Source organism: Buteo buteo, chromosome 16 (genome assembly GCF_964188355.1).
Source record: "Buteo buteo chromosome 16, bButBut1.hap1.1, whole genome shotgun sequence".
NCBI lineage: Eukaryota > Metazoa > Chordata > Aves > Accipitriformes > Accipitridae > Buteo > Buteo buteo.
Genome location: NC_134186.1, coordinates 20,808,862 through 20,823,052, shown reverse-complemented (window position 1 = coordinate 20,823,052; position 14,191 = coordinate 20,808,862). Strand labels below are relative to the sequence as shown.

Sequence of the window (14,191 nt, the reverse complement as noted above, 5' to 3'; positions counted from 1 at the left end):
AAAGTAGTTTCTCTTCTTTCTTGAGGGAAGGATGGTCAATATTACAGTGAAAAACAAGTATTTCTTAAAGAGAAATCTGGTAATGTCAGCCCTACGCTACTGTTGTGTTTTTCTTAGTATAAACTTGAATGTAGGAGTAAGTAATAATAGCTTCTCTAGAAATTTATTGTAGTGACAAAATCTTGTAAGTGTATGTAAGGCATGGGTTTTCCTCCCTTCCCCCCAAGGCTAAAGAAATGATAAATACCATTACTTCTAGCATGCACCTTCAGCAGGGTTTTATCAAATTTATTTATCAAAGTAAATGCTCCATCTTAGAACAAGGGAAACATTTATTTTAAAAATATTTAACTGTCTAATACATTACACTTTAACAATATTTATAGTAAAGGATTCTTACAAGAAAGAATAAACAGCTTTATGGTACAATTAGTATAAGAAATATCCACATGGGGACTGTTTTGCAGTGTAAAAACACACCATACATCTGAAATGGTCATTTGCATATAAAAGCTACCACTGATGCCAGTGAGTTGCACAGTGATTTAAAAAAAATTTCAAACAACAGAATCCAAAATATACAGGTATTGTAAGCTATACACAGCTAACCAAATCAACACAGAACACTGTAGCAGGTTATTCCACTTTGTCTGAAGTTACACATAGTAGGATGAGTTGCATTCTGATACAGCTTTTACGAAATTCATACATAAAAGCTTCTCTGTCCAACAAGTTTCACAGACTGTAGAACTCCACCAGTAAATGCACTTCGATATTTGGATGTTGAAGCCAGGTGCATCATTTACAAGGGCCATGGCAAATCACTGAAGTCTACAGGGCCACCAAGACCTGCATCTGCTTCAAGAAGGCTCATTATTACTGCCATCGCCGCTTCGTCATTGCTAGGGCTGCTTGATCCCTGATCGTTGTCAATCATATCAATGCCTATATGAGAGTTCTCCCCTGTAAGCATAAATACAGTAAGTTATCAGAAGTTGTTTTGTTCACTTCATTTACTACAGGCCCTTGCTGTATAACTTGAGGTAGGATATCTGAACAGGCTGAACTATTTTGGGAGTATTCATTTGTTCAATATACAGGTTGCCATAGTTTCAGGGAAACCACTGATACAAGGGTGTCAGAGGACAAAGGTTAGGTCACTCCTCCGAAATGACCAGTATGCCTAACAAAGACAACCTTATGTGCTATACTTCAACAATAAGTAGATGATTAACATCTAGGAGTCAGCCTAGCTTTTCTTCTTGTCTTCAGTTGTGTAAAAGCATTCACAAAAAGCAGGTGAGTTCAGCTAATTCACACCAATCCAGCAAGAGAAGAGAGGCTTCCAAGTACTATCTAAAAAAAAAAAAAAATTACAATATAAAGCCAGCAAAATAGATTGCCAGGCTACTCTTCAGGCAGTGGTAGGTTATGGGCCTTATGCTTCAGCTACAGCCTGCAGATGGTGAAAGCAAGTTACTGCTAAAAACAGCCATCTTGTTCGAGTTGGCTATATTTGTTTAGTTGGTATTGATGCATGTTAGTGCATGACTTCACTTACCAAGAATAGAGGAGTTGTCAGAATATGGGTAACCAGAGTTATCTTGGATTTGCCCAGACAGTAACCCAGCTGAAGAAATGTCTGGAGTGCCACCATTCAAGATCTTGAAAGAAAAAATAGAAGCCATGAAACAGCATGAAATATTGCATTAAGTCTTAAATTGTCCTATATTGGGATTTTTAATACAGGGAAGGTGGGCTTCCAGAAAAAAAACACTACCTAAAGGCTAGCTAATCAGACTAGTTGTAAACTAGGAGCTACTTCCTCTGTATTATGCCCATCAAGCAGATGTCAGATAGATAGCGTATCACCACCAGAAAGGAAGAGATCAAGTCAGTGCTATATGCTAAACTTCTGCAAGTAACTTCTGAACAGCTACTAGAAAAGGTCCTCAGGGGATTTCTGTGGGGCATCATTGTAAGTGTTCCATCTGCAAGTGATAATAATTACAGATAACTACAGAATGCTTTTGAATTTACAAATACATTATATGTAAAGTACTGTCAACTAAGATCCTTAATTTTAGAAGTATAATCCTCCTAGAGACAGACTGCATGAACTAAGCATTGCTCCTGGATCACAAGCCTAACCGTTTTTTGGTACAGTGCAGCACAGCACCACTGTGCACACCAGAGCTCACCAGGAAGAGAAGAGCCTTCTCCAGCATTCTTAAATAGCAAGTGAATAGCTGAACTTGAACCATAGTTTTGAACTGCTCAGATGTGTGTACACTGGACAGTAAGTACTTGTGAGCTCCCTTCTGAGGGCAGCGTCAGCTGGAACTTGTGGTGTTTCTAGCAAATGTAGTCTTCTAACCAAGGAGACATATTGAGGGGTTACCCTGTTAGAAGTACCCAGCTCTCCCTGTGTATTTTCCTTTTTTCCGTTACAGTAGCCCCTACTATATGTAGGTGTTGAATTATTGTAGGGCGGAAGGAGCAAGAATAACTATTCCTAGAATTATGTTTGTTTCAACTTTCAAGTTTTATTTCAAGAACAAATTGAGGCAGAAATAGAAACGTTTACTGTCAGCTATATGCTCTAGTTCAAGCAATTCTCATGTATAGTCATCATAATTTCTGGGGAAAAAAGTTAAGTGAGTCTGAGGCAGTGTTCAAATGCACAGAATAAGGATTTGGATAAGTGCTCTTCTTGCCTTGAATATAACCACCATAAGCAGCAATTTACTAGATGTCTTAAATGCAGCCAGTGTAAGTGTTCAGGTGGTTAAGTGTTGGTAATGGTATGTGAGTGCTACTCAAGCAATCTTAGAACAAGGCATGGTACATGGTATTGGTTTAAAAATAAACTGTCAGTGCACAGTAAAGCATCTAATTGTCATATTTTTGCTACAGCAGTACAGTAAAACTGCTGTGATTCATTTGAGCACAGCACTCAAATGATAGCACTTCCAGTGTTCACCAGTATGTGGTGTTAAAGAGTTTTTGGAGGATCACAAGAGATGAGAGCTGTTTCTTGCAGCTCTGTTAAAAAAAAGTGAAAAATCTAAAGAGCAGGTAGATTTCAAAAGCTGCCAGTGTTCAAGAACTACTGGTCTCTGCACTTTAGGGACTACTGTAAAGGGATTTCAGCCACCAGTATACTTTGACTTGCTGTCAGACTTTTTCAGCCAAACAGCCGCATGTAATTTTACAAGCATGATCTCATGTTGCTTGCCCCTACTGCTACAAGACTGTTTGTAAAGCTTATTCTTACCTTCTTGCCTCCTGGGGAGGATGTGTCGGGTGGTGGTGTGCTGGTAATGTTCAGTGGACTTGAACCGCAGCTAGAAGGTGATGATCCTCTTATCCTAAAATATGGATGAAATACGAAATGAATTTACCAGCAACTTTGAAACTCAAGTGCCAGAGACTTGGAGTTTTATATGCAGACTTCAATGTCAGGTGGCATAAGGTGTTAAAAGCATGAACTTCATTTTTGTAATTTCCTCACTTCTTCAGTGTTTAACAAATCAGCAGAAGCAACGGTTTTATTTGCAGCTAGATGAACAGTTGGGTATAAATTGTCCAGCTTGCTCAGTCTGCAAGCTTTTACCTCCCTTCCCTCCCTTTATTTGTTCCTGTACAGCCTTCACAGAGAGTCAGAAGGGAAAGGTCCTGGGTACTGAGCAAAGCCTCAGGTTTTTTTCTATTTTACTTCAGTTTAGACTGGCTAAGAATTCAAGCTGCCTCAGTCACAGTAACCTAGACTCCTTAAGTGAGCTACTCCTACAGAAGTACACTGGACATTTGATACAGTTAATTTTTTTTAACTGTCCAAAGCAGCATTTTTCACTTCAATTTTCCATAGCTTGATCAAATACCATTTTTTTATTAATACATCATTCATTAACTGTAGAACCAACAAATCTTTCAACTAAAGGGAGGAGGGGTAGTTAACAGAGAAAAGCAATGGAAATGGGAATCTTATCCTTGGCAGAGTTCCCCTGGGAAAGCTGAACAGAAGGCAGCTTTGGAAAATAGTAACAGCTGCTGAAAAAGGACTGGAACTAACCCAGGGTCTTGAAATGAAATGAAGACATGGGTGGTAAGCTATACTACTACACTCACTGAGGCTAATTAAGTGTTTTACAGCTACTAAAAGGGATGGTTAAGTTTCAAAGTATTGGTTCAGCCTTGGTGTGGCTTTTTTTCTTCCTCCCCTTTCTTCCTACTCTTACAGATAGGAAAGAAGCCTTACATGATAGGTCTGCTGTTCCCTTAAACAATGATGTAAGTAGTCTGGCCTGCAGCAGAAACAAATCTATGGGAAACAGACTTCACGTTTTCCCGAATTGCAGCTCAGTATGGTTAAGTTACTGCCACTAAACATCTGCTGGATGAGACCACTTTTATAGGAAAGGGAATAATTCCCAAGAGGAAATTCATGAAGAATGGGGATTGTTAGCCAGTAGAAAATTAAGTGATACCCATTGAAAGTAGCTGGTCACACAGGTGAGAGAGAGGAGATGGCTGTTCTGAGAAACAGCTATGATTACTACAGTCCCTTATTTGAAGGGTGCTGCAGGACTTCTTGTTTAAACCAGAGACCTACATTGTGAATTTTAGACAGGCTGCCCCTGGGAAGGCAGAGCTACCTTAATCATTGTGTCCTTACCCAAAGAGCTATGGGAGAACTGCACAAGTTGAACTTACATATCTAACAACTCTAAAAGCATCTGAGTTGAAAACAAACATTGCTTTTTTGGCACGTAGTCAATAGCTTTGGCATTTGGAGGTTGTGCCGCTTACACCCTTAAGTCATTGGAAAAAGAATAGTCTGGAAAGGAATTTGTTTCTAGTTAGCTGTTCTTTTTAACTACTGTTTCTGGTAAACAGATAATTATCACCATTACAAAAAAAGTTCCAATATTAGTCTTTTACAGTAGAAAGCTGGATGGCTCTAACTTTCTCGTTCTTTCACTATGGGCTTTGACTGCCTCAGGTATTCTGAATAGGTAGCTGTAGCTGTCTACTGACAAAATACAGTTGTATCATTCTGTATCCAGCTTGAAGAAAGGCTTCCTTAATTTCCTCCTACAGAACAATACTGGTTCCTCTAACTTCATACCGTTTTTTCTCACCTGTGAATCTCCATGATTTCTTCAGCAATCATCCTCCCTATTTTACCTGCCCCGGCTCTTGTTCCACCTGGAATTCCAGGCACAGCAGGATGGGTCCTTTTTGGGCCACCTAAAATGAGTAGGTATCTTAAGGTCAGAGAAAAGCTTGCAAACCTTTTCCAAAAAGCATTTGTATTTAGGCACGCTTTGACAAGCTGCAGGACCTTCTGAACCATATTTATTTACAATTCCACCAACTGGTGAGTACCTTCAAATGTATGTAAAGCTCTGACTTGCGCTGAGTTATGCTATGTCTCTTAGACATCCCTCTGTGCCAGCAGGTACACAACATAGATACCCTCACTCTTAATCAGAACCTGGCTGTGTCAAGCATCTGGTAGTACCTCTTGCCCAGAGTCGGTACAGACTAGCTTGTCAGACCTGCTTTATCCTGACCCTGAATAGGGCCATCTCCAAACATGTTTGTTCTTTGCTTTGTGAGAAGAACCTGCCAGCACATATTCCATTCTATATGGGGTACGCCCAAGCTACCCGATGAACATAAATAAACCCCCTGTAGGTAACTGCAAGTACCTAAAAATTGAGGATAAAGTGAGGTCTGAACAGTTAGCAGCTCACTGTTACTTTAATGTGATTTGACACTTGCACAACACTTGAGAGGTAGTCAGGAAGGAACCCAATATACTCCAAAGCATAGCAAAGAAAAGATCACGTACTGAAAGGGCAAGAAAACCCTTAGCATTGCTTATCCATAATGGATAATTGCCTTCTTTTGGAAATTCATATTTAACAATAGCAATCCTCAGTTTCTATGTCTCAGACCCATCAGGAGGTGAGAAGGTTCACCTGAAAGGTCATCAAATCCTTACCAGACCCAGAACCACTTGAAATTAAACTTCACTCAGTTAAATTTCTTCTGGGGACAAGAACTATCAGTATAATGTTATTATACATCTGGTTTCTTTCCAAAGGCTGTGTTGTGGCAAGAAGCTTATCCTAGTACAGAACAGTTTGTTCTGGTTTTTTTGTTTGTTTCATTCTCAGGATGCCCAGACACCATGTTACTGCCGTTACTCTACCTTCAATTACTAACCGTCGTGCCTACATGGCAGCTTGTCTTCCTACCGCTGTCAGCTGCCCCAATGCTTTGCCACCCTTCCTCCTCCATACTTGCACTTACTGAACCTCACTTTTCACAACAGAGATAACTGGCAAAGCTGGGCTTTTCAAAGCCTTGCACTGTTCTGCTAAGTGTATTGTGTACAACTTACGAAGCAACTCCAGATCTGCAATATCCTTGCTCTACAGCTACGAAGGCATAGGTGATAAAAATAGTATCTAGTAAATAGGGTCTCTAAAAGCAATGGTTCCCAACTCTTCAGAAAGAATCTCAGTACTATCACCATCTTTCTTCCCCTGTCTTTCATCCATGGCCTGTCACTGCATCCTTCTACTCTACCACACTTCCACTCTGCTCCACTAATACTTCATTACTACACCAAGCTCTGCTCCACATTATGCTGCACACCACCCACTGTAAAAGATGGTTTGGTGATCTGCAGCATTCATAACAAGTCCATGATGATCACCACAGGTCAGTCTTCATGTCTTGACAAAAAGTCAAATCAAGGGCAGGTGAGGGGCAATAAGCCGAACGGCCAGACTATATTTATGATCCATTCACCCTTTGAGTAGTCATCTGCACTGACTACCGAACTTGAAGTCACTCTTGGATGATGTACAAATAGCACCATCCATGAAGGCAAGCCTTTCTCCTCTATGTCACTCCTCCAACCCTGTTTATACTTGTTTCTTTTAACTGGCTGATTCACTTCTCCTTTGACCAGCTTATATCCAAAGTTGGTATTTAAGTTCAACAAGGCAAGAACTGCATTAGCACTTTTTTGCCCTAAAACTTATTTTTCTTTAAGATATTAACAAATTCTCAATGCAAAAGTGCAGCAAATTTGTGCATGCAGGATTAGCTGCTAACAAGGCACGACTGCCAATAATTGCCTCACAGTACAGCAGTTACCTTCTCCAGCCTGAAGCACACTGTCCATGCTGTGTGGAGAAGCCACAAGCTGTGGAAAGGCTGCATCTCCACTATCAAGTACGTTGGTGCTGTGGATTTCAAGAATTAGAAGAATCAGTGATAAAAAACCCTGCAAAACAGTCACTCTGCCAGTGTGTCACAATGCAATGCTTCAGGGTTTAAGTAGTTTGTGAGTCACCATCACCTCTGTGAAAGAAGCACTTTCACAGTGCTTCTGACACCAAAGCTAGGTGAACAACAGAAATAAACCACCATGTTACAAGTCAAACCGTGCAATGCAGAACCCAAACAGCTTCTCTTGTAAGAGAATTCCTCTACAGCAGTTATTCTACTGCAAAGTTACTTCACCGGTACAGAACCCTCAAGAAAAGGGATGGGGAAGTCCCTTCAAAAAGCAAAGAAATGCATCTCCCATAAGTCCCGACAAAGACTGGAACCCCAGGTTTTCCCAAAGAAAGAAAATATTTGTATTTCTGCAGGCTTTAATAAATAGATATTAAACTACTGCAATTATTAAACCAATTCCCCTCTCCCCAGATATGCAGTTCTGGGCGTTACCTGGAGGAGACACCTATTGTCATATAGAAGTGCACATATTTAGGTCAAATCTCATTTGAAAACAGGGCAAAGCAATCAGCATTTACATGCATTTGTTAAGAGGAAAATACTTACGAAACAACTGTATTTGTTGAGACAATGTATTCTACTTCTTTGGTCCAAGGGTTCATGAAACTGAACCAGCGACTCCGCAATGTAATAAAAGAGCCATCTTTTATTTTAAACTTGTAGCAGTTAGTTGTAATTTTTTCTCTTGTCTGCAAAACTAAAGACAGGCAGAAAGCAAGTAACCTTGTGTCAAACAGGCACCACCACTACATAAGCAGAGCCCTTATCAGGGAAAGCTCAGTTAATTCCTCCCTTTACCCCTGCCGAAAAACGTTATTTCTGCAGTCATCCCCTCACACCCAACCTGAGCCCCAAATATTCACTAAAAATCCATGGAAGTCTAAGGTAATCGTATTGTTTGGCACATGCAGCACAATGTTCTTCACTAAAGCATTTGCAAACAGAAATAGCCTAATCTTTTCAAGTTTGTTTGGCTTTCTTAATACGCAACTTTTCTCAATATTTTTACAAAATTTCTTTGCTGAAGTATTAATAATCGTACCTTGTCTATGGCATTCTGCAAGATGTCCTATATCATCTTGATGAAAATATTCATAACACGAAGTACCTAGAAGTTCCTGGGGTAAGTATGCCAGAATGGCTGTTGCCCTTGGGGAAGGGAGGTAGAGAGAAAAAAATTCATTTCAAGTTGAAGTATTAGTGACAGATTACTAAAACTCACACTGAAGTTGGGTAAGTCTCAAGTAACATTGAAAGGTATTTTCAGCTTAGAAGGTAAAAAAATTCATTAAGAATACTCTTTTTAATTCTCAGGTAATTAGAAAGTACGTAACACCAACAGCCCTCAGGTTTTATAGTTGACCTATCACCACTGGAGGGGATGTAAGACTTTCTAAATAGCTTCGGAAGTATATTGTAATTTTGAGAATTTAAACCTGAATGAAGCTGCCTTGTAGCAGCCACAAGATAATATGAAGCTTTCTGCATAAAATGTCATTGAAAGATAGACATCAAAGGTTTGAAGAACTGATGTGTTCCTTTGCATACCCATTGTGCTGCTGCTGCACAGAGGCCAAATTGCAGCGTAAGTGTTTCAGGAGCATTTTCTCCCCTCAAGTCACAAGCCTTAACAGTAGGACAAAAAAACACCCCACCAAACCCTGCACCCACACCCGTAAAAAAGAAAGGTTAACAAATAGAAGTTTCCCAAATAAGCAGTAAGAGACCTACTATGTGTCTCTGTTTTAAATCAAACAGGAGCATGAAGCAAATACACCAACTTTTTTTTTTCATCAGAACCAGCCATAAAGTCAACTGATTTTCTTCCTCATCAGAAAACTTTAGAACAAAATACACCTGCTATCTGCAACATGGGAAAGACATGGATTCTTGATGTGACCCTCAGGTAGTTTTCAAGGAACTGTTGGCAAGGATGGAGGACATCTCAAGAAACTAGGAAAAAAAGAAGACTTCGTGCATCAACTTGGTAACCCAAGCTTTAAACTGAGTTCAAGAGGAAAAGGCAAAGCAACGCTGCAGGTAAGTGACAATGAGCTATACAACAACCTAACACAAGGGGAAAGGGTCATTCTTGACAAGGAAGAAGCTATAGTGGGCCAGTATGCTGAACACCCTAGACATCTGTATGTTAAAACAACTCTTGAGTTGCTAATGATTTATAGAAGCTGCAACATCTTCATTAGGCTAACACATCTAACCCAGAATACCAACATGAAAAATAACGTGAGGGGGAGGAGGGAGGCAGAAGAGAATTGCTGTCACCTTATACGTTAGGCACATGTACACTTGCCTCCAGCCCCCAGAAGATAGCATAAGACAGACTTTTGAGCGTATCTGGGGAGGAACAGTACATTACTGCTACCATGGTGCACAGAACACAGCCACCACCCAGGGAAATCATTCTAAGACTTCCTGGAAAAGGAAGAAACAGTTGAGAAAGGAAGACCCTGAAATGCACACCATTTAATTTAGAAGATAAAGAACACAGTCAGAATCAAATCTGCAGGAGCCCTCGCAAACTGCTCAAGGGCATCAGAAGAGAAAGTAACATGGCTGAATGTTTGAGTCCGAGATCCTCACTAGAAGAATGGAGAACAAACAAAACTACTAAACTACAGTGAACTTTGATTTTGTACATTTCTTAGAAGAAAATTTACCAAAAGAAAAATGATAGTTCCTTGAACAAATCAGAGTAAGAGTCACTATTCCGATGCAAATTAAATAAAAGGGTAATAAGGAACAAACCTGGGTAGATCATTACCTCTTCTGCAATCTCAAAAAAAGCCCAAATTAAATATTATAAAATGTAGAAATTAGTACATATTAACTTTGAATAAGAAAAGCAGGAAAAACACTGAAGCACAAAAACCATAGCATTTAAATGCAGGGCATTTTTGGTTTTTCCCCAGACACATTAAAAGCATTCAGCACCAATGAGGTAGCTTACACCTCAAGTCCTCATTGACAGGGAGCTCTAAGACATCAGCCTTGGAGAAGGAAACATTGCAAGTATTCACATGAGAGAAATTTTCAAACTGGCTTTTGCCTGGTGAACCTTATCCCAGGAGACTTAAACTGCTGACAGCTCCAAGACAGCTTTGATGAATTATCTCCAAGAGCTTGTAGAGAACCACGAAGCGGCAAAACGTAGAGTCTACCTTTAAAAAGGAAGAGCTAGGAACCAAGTCAACCTTATTCCAGTATTTTTCTAAGAACTGTAGCAACCAAGCCTTTTAACAGCACTGCAGTGGTGGGAAACCTGACATAGATGGGTAACAACCAATATGGGCACCAGTAAGCAACTTGTCAAACCTTTTACATTTATTTTCATAGCAGGATAAACAGGCTTTTTGGAAAGGAGAAGATCCACCAAATTACAGATGATGTCAAAAGACTTAGCGAATGCAATATTTGACTATATTCTATTAAGCAAGGAAGGAAATTGTTCTTGTCCTTAAATTTCATCCTTTATTTACTTTTTTTCCTTAGCTTGCTTCTCCCAACTTAACACAGCGGCTCTGAATTCTGAAGCTGTATATGATGTCATCTACGTATATAATAAACTTAATTTTACTCTCAAATTCACCATCCAGATTCATTAAAAGTATGGAAGAAGTAAGAGGTGGGATGGTTCTCCTTAAAGCTCTGTTCAGTGTAGCCTGCCATTTTGACAGTGAACTATTAAGTAGTTCTCTGACTGTGGTAGCCCAGGTAGTTAGTACCTAATCTACAGCAGTTCTTCTGCAGGGACCATGCAATCCATAAGGACAAAACGCTAGGGTCACAGAGAGTTTAAGTGTTTCTTTCCTGGATACCCTTGGACAAATGACAAAGGAACAGTGCAAGTCTGTATAAACAAAAAACCCCAACATAGAAATAAATTGTTTTCAACTTTTACAGGTGCCTAAATATTCTCTAGTGGAAGCACAGATCACAGGAGGCCAAGTTTAAGCCTACAGAGGAGGTCTTCTTCAAAAAAAACAAACAAAAACCAAACAAACAAAACCCAAAAACAACAAAACAAAAAACAAACAAACAAAAAACCAAAAAAAAAAAATACCAAAACCAAAACACAAACCACCACCAAACCTCCCTTTCAAAGAGTCCTTTGAAGTAGTATACACATTCCAAGGACTGTAAACAACAGCTGGAAAACAATTAAATAACAGCACATGTGTTTAAATCCAATGGGTCAACATTTTCTGAGTCTTATTATTTTAGAAATACTCCAAAATTATCCATCGGGAATAAGTCTGATCTTTTGAAAACAGAACTCATTCATCAACTACCATACTTTGGCATTACAGAACGGCACACTTTGAGCAACAGAAAGGCTCCAAATGCTCTCATAGTTCCCAGAGTGATCACCAGCTCTAAGCACTGCTGCCGAAGAGCTGGTATTTCAAAAATCCTTCCATCAGATTAAAAACAAAAAAACCCAAACAACCCAAACAAAAACCACAAACCCCCAAAACCCCACCAGCACAAACAGATAGACAACATAAAAAAAAAAAAAAAAAAAAAATTCTTCTTACTGTACTTCCTCTCAAGACTATCAGCTCTATTTCCTCTCAAAGTCCACTAAAAATCAGCTGACACACCAGACACACCCCTGAAAAATTCCAGCAGACAGATTCTGTCAGAGTTCAGACCCTGGGCTTTTCTACATTGTAAGCAACTGAGCCTCAACCCCAGGCAACCTGAAAGAGCCTCATCTGGGCAGTCTCAATCCACCTTGACAAGGAAGGGAACCAAAGCAGCTCTCCATTAACATCCTTCAACCACCTTTTTTCCCTTGATGATGCCAGTTATTTTGAAGGAAGACCCAGGTCATGTCTCCCTGCTACTCAAGAAAATTCAAGCAATTTCTTTTGAAAAATGTAAGAATTAGCCTTTCAGATAATAAATTTGATATTTGAAAGAAGATACCACACTGGTACAAGTTCTCAAACCTTTTCCAAGAGGTAAAGCTTATGAAAAGCTTGCTTTCTTATAAATACAAAAGATCACATAGAGAAGTATTAATTCAGCAGCATGTGTTCAGTATATAGTTAAATAAATGTATATGCTATCAAAGCCTAATGCAGCCCGTGCAATAACTTAACTATGTAGTGTTTGCAAAAGTTTTCAAACAAAGAGATAATAATTACAAAGTCCATTTTCAAAATAGGACAGCACATTCTTCTGAGGATTACATATATACATCCCCTTAACAAATGGGCAGAAATCATCCCTAGATTATTCTGTCTAGTAAGTGATATTTTTTGAGGATTTTGGGTCTTTTTAATTTAATCAGTAACACTGCATAAATACACAGCACTAGCTTTGAGCTCGGTCTCAAAAACTGAAATAACTTGCAGTCAGGATTTAATAAAAAGCTGAAAAGAACAGTCATTTCTTTTTTCAATAGTATTTACACTGCTTTACGTAAAACTGTCAGTAAAGCAGTGTTGAGCAGTGACTTATTGTGGAAGTTATTACAAGCATTCTTACCTCTGATCTACAAAAACAAATTTCCCATCTATTGCATGCCGAGAAACATATTCTGTAGGTTTCACCCTGATCTCACCGTTGACTGGCTGTGGTACCACATGAGGATGCAGCCGTCCAATTGCAACAAGACAGCTTAAATTACAACCCTCGTTATCTGGTTCATTATCTTCATCTAGTCCCATTTTTGTTGGCGGCCAGCTTTTTAAATATCCTGTACTATGAATAGTGCAAAAGCTTTTGCGGTCTGCTGTAAAAAGAAAAAAAAAAAACCAAAACAACAAACACAACAAAAACCAAAGAAGCAGTTAGGTCATGGATACTGCTTTGGAGAACTTCATCTCGGTTCTGCTAATAATGCATCTCCTCTCTTATCCAGGAAATTTGGGATACTGTTCACTAACGGATTTTTCAGTACTCCTGCTTCAATGCAGCTAATCTGAGATAATTCAATAAACAATTTATCTCTGCAAAACCATTGTTTATACTGAAACAGCACATAGTTCAGACCAAGGTCGCTTTTAATAATCTTTAAGTAGAAATTGCATCACATTTTATTATTTCAGCAAAGGATACAAATAATCTAAAGGACTGTTTGAAGAAATTAGTGCATTAATAAATAAAAGCCCTTTTCAACTTAACATGAGGCTCCTACAAAAACCAGGAACAATTTGTCTGGCAGAATACACAGTCTTTGGGGTGTACAGGGGATAGCTGTACAGAGGAGTGAGGACAAAGATTCACAACGACAAGTAACACAGTCAGTATCCAAAAGGAGAACTCGATTCCTCAGCACTGAGCAGGCCTTAAAACTGCAAGGAAGAAGACTTTCATAGACAGGTAGAGTAAAAGGCTTATGCCTAACTCCACAAACTGGAGTTTCCTCAGAGGTGAGCACTAAAGCATGATCCAAGGTCAAAGCTGCACCTAAACCTAGTAGGAAGTACTCGGGGGCAGCGGTCACATCCAGAGACAAAACGCTGAAACAGCCTTCTGTTCTCTAGTTGACACTTTGCACTTTGGATAACACATTTGGTATTAAAGTACTCAAACAAGAAACTTTCAAATTTGGACTAAATATATATTCCAACATGTCTAGACTAATATACTCTGCAGAGGAAAAACATATTACCAACTTTAATAATGTTATGACCAAATACTTCTTGTGTAGAAATGCTGTTTCCAGTACTCAGAATGTACCAAAACCACATATGAACTCAGAGTAAACTCATTTTTTTAAGTTGGATATCCACCCAAATATCACTTGTCAAATATGGAGCAGAGAAATAGAATGGGTAACAGCCCCCCTTCGTTGGAGACACTGGCTAGGTCAAGACCGAATGTGGTATGATCA

General features: G+C 39.2%; 1 protein-coding gene across 8 annotated transcripts in view; it reads right to left on the bottom strand.

Annotated features, from left to right (window-relative positions):
• Positions 1-82: 82 nt before the first annotated feature.
• Positions 83-14,191, bottom strand: part of BMAL1 (basic helix-loop-helix ARNT like 1) — a 53,326-nt gene continuing 39,217 nt past the window's right edge. For all 8 annotated transcript variants that reach the window (XM_075048128.1, XM_075048132.1, XM_075048130.1 and 5 more), the window contains 8 exons: positions 12,841-13,087; positions 8,369-8,475; positions 7,873-8,023; positions 7,180-7,268; positions 5,145-5,253; positions 3,278-3,371; positions 1,562-1,664; positions 83-963 (listed from right to left, as the gene is read on the bottom strand). In XM_075048128.1, the coding sequence (XP_074904229.1) occupies positions 803-963; positions 1,562-1,664; positions 3,278-3,371; positions 5,145-5,253; positions 7,180-7,268; positions 7,873-8,023; positions 8,369-8,475; positions 12,841-13,087 (1,061 nt within the window). In that variant the 3' untranslated portion in view covers positions 83-802. The remainder of the gene's footprint in view (positions 964-1,561; positions 1,665-3,277; positions 3,372-5,144; positions 5,254-7,179; positions 7,269-7,872; positions 8,024-8,368; positions 8,476-12,840; positions 13,088-14,191) is intronic.